At 37.5% G+C, this 12,719-nt stretch overlaps 3 protein-coding genes and 1 long non-coding RNA gene across 10 annotated transcripts in view; 3 read left to right on the plus strand and 1 right to left on the minus strand.

Annotated features, from left to right (window-relative positions):
- Positions 1–3,915, plus strand: part of ap2a1 (adaptor related protein complex 2 subunit alpha 1) — a 34,457-nt gene extending 30,542 nt beyond the window's left edge. For all 6 annotated transcript variants that reach the window (XM_087244733.1, XM_087244734.1, XM_087244735.1 and 3 more), the window contains 2 exons: positions 1,383–1,517; positions 1,998–3,915. In XM_087244733.1, the coding sequence (XP_087100859.1) occupies positions 1,383–1,517; positions 1,998–2,075 (213 nt within the window). In that variant the 3' untranslated portion in view covers positions 2,076–3,915. The remainder of the gene's footprint in view (positions 1–1,382; positions 1,518–1,997) is intronic.
- Positions 1–7,067, minus strand: part of LOC141381223 (uncharacterized) — a 17,154-nt gene extending 10,087 nt beyond the window's left edge. Inside the window, exon 1 of the long non-coding RNA XR_015480976.1 lies at positions 6,880–7,067. This is a non-coding gene — a long non-coding RNA (uncharacterized LOC141381223). The remainder of the gene's footprint in view (positions 1–6,879) is intronic.
- The window catches only part of tbc1d10b (TBC1 domain family, member 10b), a 442,453-nt gene that overhangs the window by 37,267 nt on the left and 392,467 nt on the right, over positions 1–12,719 (plus strand). The gene's annotated exons all lie outside the window — the stretch shown is intronic.
- si:ch211-195b15.8 lies at positions 6,268–9,612 on the plus strand. Its single transcript, XM_087244743.1, has 5 exons — positions 6,268–6,469; positions 6,675–6,780; positions 6,912–7,071; positions 7,984–8,107; positions 8,228–9,612. Exons 2-5 carry the CDS (start codon positions 6,688–6,690, stop codon positions 9,237–9,239), a joined length of 1,389 nt encoding a protein of 462 aa, XP_087100869.1. The 5' UTR covers positions 6,268–6,469; positions 6,675–6,687; the 3' UTR covers positions 9,240–9,612.

The following is a 12,719-nucleotide window of genomic DNA, read 5'->3' on the forward strand; positions in this document are numbered from 1 at the left end:
GATTAAGCCAACCCTCAAACCTAACCATACGGACTCCACTATGTCGTTGGACATCACACTATTAACTATAACTGTACAAATGTAAGCAAAGCAGAACTTGTTCTGCATCTATAGATGCAGTCTGATTTAACTGAATCCAAAAAACAACATACTAATGTGTTAACTTATAGCTGCAGATAGTGTATTGCTTTGGTTTTGTGCAACAGCCACACAGCAGCAATGCATACTCCCTCCACCTATGTTTTTGGAATGTCAACCAGACGATTTACAGTATAAAAATGTAGTATTTATATGATACAGTGGTCGCTCGCTATAATGCGGTTTAATTTTCGCAACCTCATAGTTTTGTGGATTTTTTTTCTACAGTGCATTGTGTTCTGTGTCCTGATTAGCGCATTTGGTCTACAGCCAATCAGGACGCAGAACACTTGTCAATCAGTCTCCTCCGTGCCGTGTCTCCTGTACAGTACAGAATGTGTTCACTTTGCCAAATTTACATGAATATTCGATCGCTAGCAGATCGTGTGACAGTGCGACTCTGAAGTGCTGTACTGTATGTTTGCAAGTTTCTCCCCACAATGTTGACAAAACATTCTGCACTGTCAAAGGCACCTGTGGTAGCACCTATAAGGCAGAGGAAGATGCTAACATCGCACAAAAAGTTTACCCACTGAACATGCTAAAGGAAGGTAGAAGTAGGGCACCATTACAGAATAAATGAAGATCAAATGGTTTTGGCCTTTGATTTTATTTTATAATACTGGACTTAATTTTCTACAAAGATTTGAACTTTGAGAGTGTTTAAACAAGAGAAAAGTGTGAAAATAATAATGCCTGTCTGAGAAAAGTGTATAGAGTGTGTGGTGAGGGGTTTTACAGCCTTAAAACATCTATAATCATTGTAAAAAATAAAGCTTCACTGATTTGTTCTGTTGCGGGTTACTATTTGAACATTACTCCAACGATTAGTAAGGGACCACCGTATATCACCAGAGTGTCCGCGAGGTCTTAAAGCATTAAAAATTTATAATTCAATTTAGAGAAATTTAAGGCTATTAAAAAGTATTTTAAAAGTCTTAAATGCTATTTTACAAGGTATTAAATTAGGGAAATGCAGTAGTTCAAATGTCAGTAGTGTTACTGGTGGAAACCAGAAGTGGTAATGAGGTCTTAAAGTATGGAAAGAGTCCTAAAAAAGTCTTAAATGGTAATGGATTTCAGTCTCTTATTCCTGTATATACTCTGGTCAGGTTTTAATCTTGGTTATCGTATGTATCAGTTGGTATTATAACTGATATTGTGACACCTCTATGCAGTATTGAAACAAAATGGCATTGTTTTAATAATGGCATAAACACACTCTGCTCTTCTATATTCTGTAGTTACTGGGATTGGGCATGGCTCTCTTGGAGAACGTGGATCCGAACCCAGAGAACTTTGTGTGCGCAGGAGTGATCCAAACCAAGGCCCAGCAAGTGGGTTCCCTGCTAAGACTCGAGCCCAACGCACAAGCTCAGGTATGAAAACACATTGGTTTTATGCAAATGTGCATCCATATTACACAAACAAAAGGAAAGGGAAAAGAACACAGAAATGCAGTCTCTCAGTCCCTCCCTGCTGCTTTGGAGCACTGGTTTCTCTCCAAGTCAGTTTTATTGCATCTTACTGTTGTCTGTGTGTCTCTGTGCCTGCTGATGCAACTCAAGTCTGGGGAGCAGGTAACATATTCATCCTGCCACCCGTCACATCCCAAAACATCCTCCCTTCCTCCCTCTCTTGTGATTCATTCCATGTCTAATAGTAAAAACCCAGTTCATTTGGCGTGACAGCAGCGTCCTTCTCTTTGTATTTGTCGAGTTTCCTTTGTCCATTGTGCAAGTTTACATTTTAGTCAATAAGAATCAGACACTCATTTGAACAGCAGAGTTGACCGTCTGTCTGCGCGATTGATTGGTCTCTTTTTTTGTGTGTGTGTTGTGCATTTCTCTCTCTCCCAGATGTACCGGTTGACTCTACGCAGCAGTAAGGACACAGTCTCCAAGCGTCTTTGTGAGCTGCTGGCGGAACAGTTCTAGAATGCGAGCCGAGACTAGAACCGACACCCAGACCAGACCAGCGTTCCACCTGAGAGACCCCAAAATTAAAGATTCTACAAAAAGCATTCATGCATAAGGGAAAAAGTAGCTGTCAGCCTCTGGCAGCCTTATTACTGTCCTTCTGATAATGATTATTATTACTGTTGTTATCATCAGCGCTGCCCTTCTTGTTTTTATCGGTGTTTACCTGTGTGTATGTGTGTGTGTGTGAGAGTGATGGAACGAAAGGCAAGGTGTGCGAGTGTTTGTTTTTTTTCGTACATGTGTGAAAGAGTCATGGTGATTGTTCCGTTCTCCGTCCTGCCTGTTTAACGATCAACTCCTGTGCTTGTGTTGACAGCTGGTGTGTGTGAGTATGAGTGTGTGTATATTGTGGGTTGAGGGAGAAAAGTCCAGCAAAAAGATGAAAGTGGCGCAAGTCTTCCCTCTCTCCTGTTTTATCCGCGCAAAAACTGCACATTCGCTGTTTCTTTGGAACATTCCCTGTAAGAGCATTCGGCAGGACAAGAAAAAAACACAATCTCAATACACTAACGCAATGGCACTTGTCTAAAAGAGGCCAGAATCACTAACCCCTCATCGCTTTATCTCTCGCTTTACTGAAATCGGAGCCATCGGTGTACATAGAAAAAAAAGAAACTTCCACATGCATTTCCAATTTAGCGCACCGTACGACGTAGAAATGGCCAGTGCACTTTAAGAGGCTTTGAGAGGAAAGGCTTTTATAGTCCCAACCCCCTTTTTCCTGTTCTTGTCCTATGTATTCAGTACTCGTCCTGACCCCCATATCTGACAATGTTATTATTGAGAAGAAAAAAAAACAAATCTCTATATATAAATATATATAAACCATGTAAATGATTACCCTTCATGGTTGCGTTTGTATGTCTCTTTCTTGTTTTTGATAGTGGTATATTGTCAGTGTGTTTGTATGCTTTCTTAAATGGTCTAATGTTTTTGCTCTTGTTTTGGACATTCCATTCTGTACTACGAGTGAATGGGCATAACGTTTCAGGTTAGTCGTACAGTGTTAAAGGAGCGGGGGAGGAAAGAGAATCAGAAAGCTGGGGCGAGGACGGGTCCGGCGGTGTGTGACTTTCTGCACATGAAGAGTGCAACTGCTGTGGACCTTCATGTAAATGTTGTTTCTTTTTTTTGTTTGTTTTTGTAAAATTGTTAAAATATACACCTGGAGGAGGTCGACAACGTCTGTCGCTCTTCCAGCACAGTTATTGACTGAAAATGAATAGTAGATAGTGGTTACCTCATTACTAAATCCTCACACACACACTCTATTAACTTTTTGAGTGGCGACTGGCCACAGCTGGAGACCCATACTTTTTTCTTTCGCAGCGATAAAACCTGGGAAAGCACTTAGTTTTGTGACATGCACACATTCTTAGGCTGGGAGGAGGACAGGGGCTTAAGGGGGAGCACTGGACCAAAGCAGCTGCCAACTGTCAATCACATACAGGGATCATTAGGATTTTGGTCAGAAAGTGTGTGGCGTTAATCTGTCTGATCCATGTGGAGAAAAAAAAATAATGGAATTTCTGCGACATTGTCATTATTAGTTGAGCTGGGGGTCTTGCTTCCCTTGATGCTGAGATGCAGTACTGGGGACTTCGTCATTGTAGTTGAATAGAGTCACAGTCATGGCGTGTGTGTGTGTTTCTGTGTGTGTGTGCGCGTGTCTATGCAGTATCCGCTAGCTAATGCAGCCCCGGTGTATCGCTGTTCAACCTGTCAGATACCTGTGTTAGATTAAATTTACTCTGTACTGAATAATGTGAAAGTAAAATTATGCCATATACTCGAACCAGGTGTTTTCTTTGTGTGTGTGTTTGTAGGTTGGTGTTAGGGATGAGCACTGAGATCAGGTGAGCTGACAGCTCAGTTTAAGGTACATGCACAAAATAGATGGCCATGCTTCTCTATGTTTATGCATCTGACAGTACTGTATTGGTGAGTAGAACAAAGCAGCATTATAAGCTTTGTGAAGTTTATTTATAAACTAATTTCGAGAGGATCATGCGCTTATGATTGACCACAGCTGGCCCCGCATCAGCTCACGATTGATTCTCCAATCAGACGATTCCTAACCCACTATAAAGAACCAGAATGTCCGTATCTCAGTATCTTCATCTTGAAGAGTTCCCACTCCCCCCTCCTTTCCAGATAAGCGATACAGCGACCCAGTGATTAGCACTATTGCCTCACAGCAGGAATGTCTCTACTAAACCAGTTGACATTTCTGTATGGAGTTTGCTTGATCTCCCTATGCTCGGCTGTATTTTCCACAGGTTCTCTGGTTTCTTCCTACAGTCCAAAAAACACTCAAGTAAATCGAACATATCAAATTGATACATAGCCAAACTCTTAGCAAGAGTACACCTCTACTTAGCCATCATAAGTCTGTGATTAGCTAAAAAATAAGCCAGGGGAGTTCATCGAGATCTACCTGAGCTCAAACTCCCCTCTCGCCCTGCAAGTGGGAGGGAACCAATGGCTTGAGGATCTCATAAGCTTAGGGCTTTCTCCAGGGACAGGATACCCAAAAAGCTTTATCGTCAATTAACAGCCCTTCCACAATTTAAGATCTTTAATCATAGCACAATCTGTTTAGTTTAAACTTTATTGTCCGCTCTGCTTGGCACAGAAAGGAAATTTGTCTTTAACGCTGGTAACACATCAATCACATAAAAGAAACACTCAAGACAACAGCATAAATTAAAAATTTAAAAACACATTAGCCCCATATAATTGGTATGTAATTGCTAAACCTATTTGGTTCACAAAGTCCATGGCATTAAATATGTTAAATATTTTGTCCTTTTTTTCTGGGTACAAATGTCTAAACGTATTTAAGACAAGATGGGTAAACTACAGATTATCTGAGCGTACATGGTTACATTGTCATTGGGTTTTGAAATAAACCCTACTGGCAAATATTTATTTGTCCTAATGCATTTTTAGAAATCAATATTTAATTTTCATCTCAAATATGTTGTGACTGATGAAGCTTGAGATATTTGCACTAGAAAAAGAAGTATAATTATAGAATAATAAGATACCAAGAAGTTAAACAGTCACTTTTGCAGTATGAGCTTAAGAAACAAAGTTATGCACATACTTTAGTGATTGATTCTTTTTTTAGTGGATGAGTCGTTGAGAGATGAAAGGTGTATTAGCAACATTTCAGTTTATTGAACACTGACTGGTGGTGTTCTCCTCAGTATATTGTATTTTTAGGGAACCTTAAAATATTGCAAGAGCAAAATTAAGTGTTTTTTTTTTTAACTCTCAGGGAAAATAAACTGCAAATCAAATTAGGTCACCAGATAGGATTTATACCATACTGAGAAATAAAAGCTATTATCGAAAATTTTTTTTTTATTTATTATTATTAGATGATTAGGTTTGCATATTCAGTGTAAAAGAAAATGTTCAGTGGAGGGAGTCTGCTAAATTATTGCAAGATTAAGACAAATGTGATATTCTGTATTAGAATTGCATTACATAGTGACTATTTACAGAAATGCATTAGCATACAAGTTGCACAAATGCACATGATCAATACTGTATTTCTGCTGGGTTTGCAGCTGCAGCTGGAGAAATAAATTAATGTAGTGCTCCAGTCTGATCAAAACAAATGACATCATTGAAACATAAACAACGTAATTGTTTTGGGTACAGTGCACTGCGGTAGTGCTGTTTTATTATGAATATGATATAAATAGGTAAATGTGGAGCACTGAACTAAGCGTTCTGAATAATACATTTTGTTTACAACAGAAACACTGCTCCATGCGGGACGCTGCAGACGAGTTTGATATCAAAAAACATCTAGAATGATAGGAGAGTCGCAATTGACGGATTGCACACACTCCATTTGCAAAATAAACGCAGCTTGTTTCAGTCTGAAAGGCTACAGGGAGTAAAACGCGATTCATCACAATAAAAATGCCGAGGTCTTCAGGGTAAATTGATGATGGCGAACAAACAGAGCGTGCCCGCGCGCGCGTCAAAGAGCAAGCCTGCGCTCCGATTGGCTGAAAATGACATCACACTGAATTGCACTATTCTTAGCTTCTGGAAACGGGGATGACCTCATCTTTTCCTCCCTCGCGCAGGTACAGATACATACAACAACAAATAATGTTAGGAGCGCAGACAGGACGGAGAGGAGCTCGAGAACACAGCTGCTGAGAAGGCAGATCGAGTAGCTCTTTATCTTCAAGCAGATTGATAAACATACCAAACACGGTATTTGCTTCTGCAGTTTGTGCTGCAGACAGAGCCGCAGCCGCGTCGCTGGACTTTTGCAAGCTTTTTAGATTTCCTGCGCGTTCTGCTGGTTTATAACTGAACTGGTGAGTACCAGCTTTTAAGTTTACTGTAAATAAACATAACTTGTTGTGTTACCATGGTAAAAATATATTTATTAAAACTTTAATTTCAGGCCCTTTTAGGGGATTATGTCAGTCTGTTTACTGCGTCATAGACCCACTCAGTAATTCTCTGTGTATTTAGCATTTCTATATTGTTTCATGCTAAATAAACATTCTCTTATTTTAGATCAAATCTAGAGATGGTGTTCTACAGGGACGGTCAGTCTGAGCGGCCACCGCTGTCGCGTATTCTGCCGCATCTCTACCTTGGTGCAGAGACTGACGTAACGCAGGTATATTTACAATTCTCAAATTATTCATAAGTATTGCTGTCATATAATAACAATGCATTTGTTCTCATAGGTGTTTTCTGTGCACAGCATGCGACTTACTTTCTCACTATAATCCGCTTTTCGCACTACAGGATGGATTGTCCGACCGAGGCATTTCATACGTGCTAAGTGTGAGCCGATGTTGCCCACAGCCGTCCTTTCTGCCCCAGTCCCAGTACCTCCGTATCCCGATCGACGACTCCCTGCGGGATGACTTGCTTCCCTGGATCCCTCAGGCGCTGCACTTCATTGGTGAGGGACCTGCAAGCCCACTGCTTACATCAGCCTAGATTTGCATCCTAAATGCATTACATCATTAATACTTTTAGCGATGGTTAACAAACGCATGACTATTGAAATAGATTTTGATTCTATATACACTACCAGTCAAAAGTTTGGGGTCAGCAGGGGTTTTAAATGTTTTAAAATAGGTTTATCCTGCTCACCAAGGCTGCATTTATTTCATCACAAATACAGTACAAATTGTGAAATGTTATGCACTATAAAATAACTGTTCAAAAGTAGTTTATCATTTATTTCAGTGATTTTATCGATAGATTTTTAGCTTTATTACTCCAGTTCACTTAGTCACTTGATCCTTCAAAAAGCACTCTAATATTAATTAATAATATTATTAGTATTATTATTATTATTAATGGTAATAGTAATAAAAGCAATATTAATATTTCAAAATTCATTTGAAACTACATACAACAAGAAAGCAGTTATTTAAAATTGTAATAAATATTCAACAATTTAACATTTTTTACATTTAATAAATGTCCCCTTCATAATAAACAGAAAAATTAAAAACAAAATAAATAATTAAATAAATTAAAAGATCACAAACCGATCATATTTATCTATCAAGTACTTTTTTTTCTTGCAAAAAAATTGTTAGTAAACATCCCAAAGCTATTAGCTGAGTTTGTATGAATACATAAACAAGTTTTATTCCCGTCAATACCAAAAATATGACTTAAAACAATGTTGAAATAAGCAGTTCAGAAAGAATGAAAACAAAGATTGCTTTGGCCTGATTTTTGTCTAAATTACATCCGTTTGTTGTTTGAATGCTTTTGGCTGAGTTTCATGGTTAAGCTGTATTTAATTTCTCCCTGTGTGCATAATATTTCATTAACTTAATCAACTGATCTGTTTTAGATGGGGCTATGTCAGCTGGCTGCTCAGTCCTGGTTCACTGTGCTGCAGGAATCTCTCGCTCTCCTGCGCTTGCTGTGGCCTACGTCATGTACAGCCTAAAAATGGATCTGGATCATGCATACAGGTAATGTGCATATGCTGCTGTTTATATGCGCATCTTCTGTTATTGAGATTTTTTGAGTGAAACTGGTGATGTCAACAAGAATGATTAACTAATAATATCCATATCTGATCATTGCTTTAGGTTTGTGAAAGAACGCAGACCTACAATTTCACCCAACTTTAATTTCCTGGGGCAGCTCCAGCTCTTTCAGGGGACTCTTTCTTTGAAGAATAATAAGTCAAACCTTCACGCTCTGGATAACTGCCCTCAGCCCACCAGTGAAAAACACAACAGCAGTTCCACAGCGCCACTGTTAACTAACTTGAACCTTCAGAACAACATGGACAACAACTGTATTATTAATGGACGCACTGAGGATTCCAAAGCAAACATGCACTGTGAAAACAAAAACAGCCAGCAGGAGAATGTTCAGAGTCGAGGTCAAGACTACGAGCTGCTGAAGCCTGAGTTTACCTTATCTCTTTCAGACAAGCTCAGCGCACTCACTCTCCGCACAAATCCTGCAGAGGTACAAAGACCGGCCAACGTCACATCTCAGACACAGCAAGATGCACCAAAGTCCATCCTAGCTAAGCCTACTCACCTTCAGATTCCATCTCTAGCAGAGAAACGCAAAAGCCTTACCCTTTCCCTGACGCCAGCGAGTGCAGTTCCTCAGACTCCCCAGAAGGGGTCATCAGTAAACAGTTGTGATTTAAAGCGAAGCAGTCCCGCGGGTGACCAGAAGGGGACGTTAGATGACCGGAGCAGAGTCTCAGCCTTAGAAACCAGAACAGAACCAAAAGAGGCGAGCAGGATTATCAGCAAGGAGACTTCAGCAAGACACAGCTGCTCAAGATCACAAAGAAGGAAGAATAGATCAAACCGCAATAAACAGGAGACACAAAAAACAAACACAGTGAACCATTCCAGCGCACAATCACACAGGCAGACTCAGGGATCAGGTGGAGCCCCGCAGGAGGTTACTGGTGGTGTTGAAGCAGTGGAGGGTATGGATGTTGAGCACAGTCCCATGTCTCCAGTCAGTCTTACAGTCAATAAAATACTGGACTGGGGAGAACGCATGCTGCTTGGGGTCCTACTCGGCCCTCGTATTAAAGTGGGACAGGCTGCTCTGCCATACAGATGTTGAAGAGGGACTGGATGTACGGACCGTTCTATTTATAGACACAGGTGTAAACAAGGAGAACTGTGATTGCTCAGTACCTCCCCAATGAGCTGAAGGAACGTAAATGAAGATGCATATGTACGAGTGTGTGATTTCACGTATTTATTTGATGAAGTTGCATGTTCCTCAAGGCTATTTGACAAACTCTGATAGACTGGACGTGTATAAATGGCTGAACGTCACATGCAATTATTTTCTGTTATAACGCACAGCCTGCCTGTGACTTTATTTATTGAGATACACTGATAATTGTTATTTATAAAGGGGTATTTTGCAGGTGGAATTTTAACACTATAGCTTGTATTGAAAACAGTGTTCATTAAAGACAATTATTTTATTCTGCCTTCCGGTCTCTTTCATTTTAGCAACATCGTACTATTTGGCAGGGAAATGTATAATGTACAGATTTAGCAATAAAATATATAATAATCCTACACGCCATGGCACCGACTCTGAATCCAGTGTTGTGAAAAAGTAAAACATTATTACAATCTTAAGTCTCTTTTTAACTAAATGTGTTACTTGGTTACTTTTCAAGGAATGTAATGCATGTTACTTTTTAATGTTTTATTAATACATTGTAAAACACATTATAACTATATACAATGACAACATAAACATGTAATGATAAGCAAATACACTGGAGTATTTTTAGCAAAAAAAAAAAAAAGAACAAAAATAATAATAAAAACACAAGTGCAATCTTACATACAGAAAATACAGGTCTACAATGTGCTGGCCAGAACTAGTATCCAGTACCAAGCTGGGAGTTGGGGACTCAATGAGAAGGAACAGTTTAAGATGAAGTGAAGGGATTTAATTTGATTAATTTTGAACAGAATGTCATACATAAAAATTCTTTAACAAAAAATACATTTCAACATAGTCGAAAAGAGGGCAGGATCAAGCACAAGCTTATTTTTTTTCCCCACCCCATTATCACAAACATCATTCGTCTATTACTTTAACTTATTTTTTGTGGTATGCCACATTTACATTTAGATATGAAGATTTATGGTTGCCAATTTCCACGAACTGGGTTTTCACAGTTTAATGAAAACAGGGCTATAGGTCGGTGAAGAGAGTACCTAATTTCCTCTAATTTCATATAATAAAGAACATTTCTTAGCCAACAAGTGTGAGAAGGAGAGTAAGGGCTCTTCCAGTTCAGAAGAATTAACCGTCAGTCAGAAGCTTTAAGAAGGCTACAAATAATGGGAATGGGAAGCCCGAAATAAACCAATAACTCGATAAGTTGGAAAGTCAACAGTGGCAATGTTATGGGTTTTCTTTGTGTGTGTGTGTGTGTGTGTGTGTGTGTGTGATGTTTTGAGAGTAAGGTAGGATTAAAATAGTACATTACTTTTTTTTACCCAACACTGTGGAAATCAGGTCTGTGATTTTCGATGCGAGTAGCTCCTATAGGACAATGTACAGTTGAAGTCAGAATTATTAAACCACCTGAATAATTAGCCCCACTATTTATTTTTTCCCCAATTTCTGTTTAACGAAGAGCAGATTTTTTTTTAGCACATTTGTAAACATAATAGTTTTAATAAATAATTTCTAATACCAGATTTATTTTATCTTTGCCATGATGACAGTAAATAATATTTTATTAGATATTTTTTAAGACAGCTTAAAGCTCATTTAAAGGCTTAACTAGGTTAGTTAGGTTAACTAAAGAGGTGAGGGTAATTAGGCAAGTTATTGTATATTGATAGTATGTTCTGCAGATTATCGAATAAAACTGTAGCTTAAAGGATAGTAATTTTGACCTAAAAATGGTTGTTAAAAAATGAAAACTACTTTTATTTTGGTCAAAATAAAACAAATAAGACTTTCTCCTGAAGAAAAAAACATTATCAGACATACTGTGAACATTACCTTGCTCTGTTAAACATCATTTGGGAAATATTTAAAAAAGAAAAACAAAATCAAAGGGGGGCTAAAAATTCTGATTTCAACTGCACCTGTCCATTAATGGGATAGTTTAAGCAAAAATATGATACTTACATTTTCTTACCCATCCAAGGTGTAGGGGCCTTTTTCAGAAGAAAATTTCAGAAGATTTTTAGCTTTTGTGGATGTTATTAAATATTCATAAAATGCAAGTAAACTAACAAACTTTTTATATTGTTACCTTCATAAGCAGCCCTAAGCGTAACCTATGCTATTCTAGGGTGGAAACTAACACTGAATTATAAACAGTCTAAATATTAATTTACTTCTTCAGTAGTTTTATATCTGAGCTGTAGGCTACTATAAAAAATAGATATAAAGACATATATAAAAAAATAGATATAAAAAAAATACCCTTCCTGTATTAGTTTAGTCACAATAAGGAGTAGCCTCCCATTTCAGCATAAATTCTGTGAATAAAGGCGTTCAGTGGCAAATTGTGGGCCTCCAAAACTCATCACACATTGTTAGTCACATCTGGGGAGGTTTTAGTTCAATGCATGACACAGCCTGATCATCCAAGCATCAGTTCCTAATTATCATCACCAAGATATTACAAATAATATGCTGGAAAAACAGTTTTAAGTGTATAGACTTATGTATATATTTATTCAGAGTGTATTGTATTTTAGTGTGTAAACTGGAATATTGAGGCTAATCTTGACTTCACAAACATTTATCGCAAATTAAATTGTAATATCTGGCAAATAAATCTCAATTAGATATTTTCGCTAAATCATTCAGCCCTACCCACAACTAATACTCTTTCATATTTTGGACAATGAGCATAATTACAGAAAAAAGTCAAGTGTTTATTCATTATTATTATTATTATTCTCTCATTTAAATTCAGATTTTAATAGAAAGCTCTACAATATAATGTTTGTGCATATACATTAGATTAGTCGGTACTGAAGCCAAATCTCGAGCTTATCTAACAAAATAAACTACAATAACAGTCCAAAAACTAGTACACCCAAATGTATATGTTATAGAAAAATATTAAGTACAAATTATAAAAAAAGGAAAAATCAAGAGATACAAAAAAATATATCTTGAATTTAATTGTATTATCTTTCAATTTCTAAATATATTTATTGATTAAAATGTTATTTTAATAAATATATCTGTTTAATAAATCTGTTTTGTTTAAACGCAACAAAATACATTGTCTATATTCACTGAGAAATGGAGAAAAGTATTCATTTTAAAAATGGGCTGTACTCAATTAAGCTGGGCACTGTATATTGCATATTCTGATGCATCAGTTTTTTTGTCTGGAATAAAGTCTCTATAAAAATACCAAGAAAAAATACAACTAAATAAAATGTTTAAATTAGTTTTTAAAATTTGTCTTTTAATAATTCACATAAATTGAATTATTTAATGATTCAACATTAATCTAAATGTGTATACAGCGGTGTGAAAAGGTGTTTGCCCCTTACTGATTTCTTTTTTGCACGTTTGCAAACAATTGTAAAT

The sequence above is a fragment of the Danio rerio genome, chromosome 3, assembly GCF_052040795.2.
Source record: "Danio rerio strain M-AB ecotype USA chromosome 3, GRCz13ab, whole genome shotgun sequence".
Lineage (NCBI taxonomy): Eukaryota > Metazoa > Chordata > Actinopteri > Cypriniformes > Danionidae > Danio > Danio rerio.

What these genes read in the sequence shown, in the direction of transcription:
- si:ch211-195b15.8 (XM_087244743.1), top strand. Translation starts at nt 6,688, where the DNA reads ATGGTGTTCTACAGGGACGGTCAGTCTGAGCGGCCACCGCTGTCGCGT. An exon ending in CAGAGACTGACGTAACGCAG is followed by an intron (nt 6,781 to 6,911) that starts GTATATTTACAA and finishes TTCGCACTACAG; the next exon opens with GATGGATTGTCCGACCGAGG. An exon ending in GATCTGGATCATGCATACAG is followed by an intron (nt 8,108 to 8,227) that starts GTAATGTGCATA and finishes TCATTGCTTTAG; the next exon opens with GTTTGTGAAAGAACGCAGAC.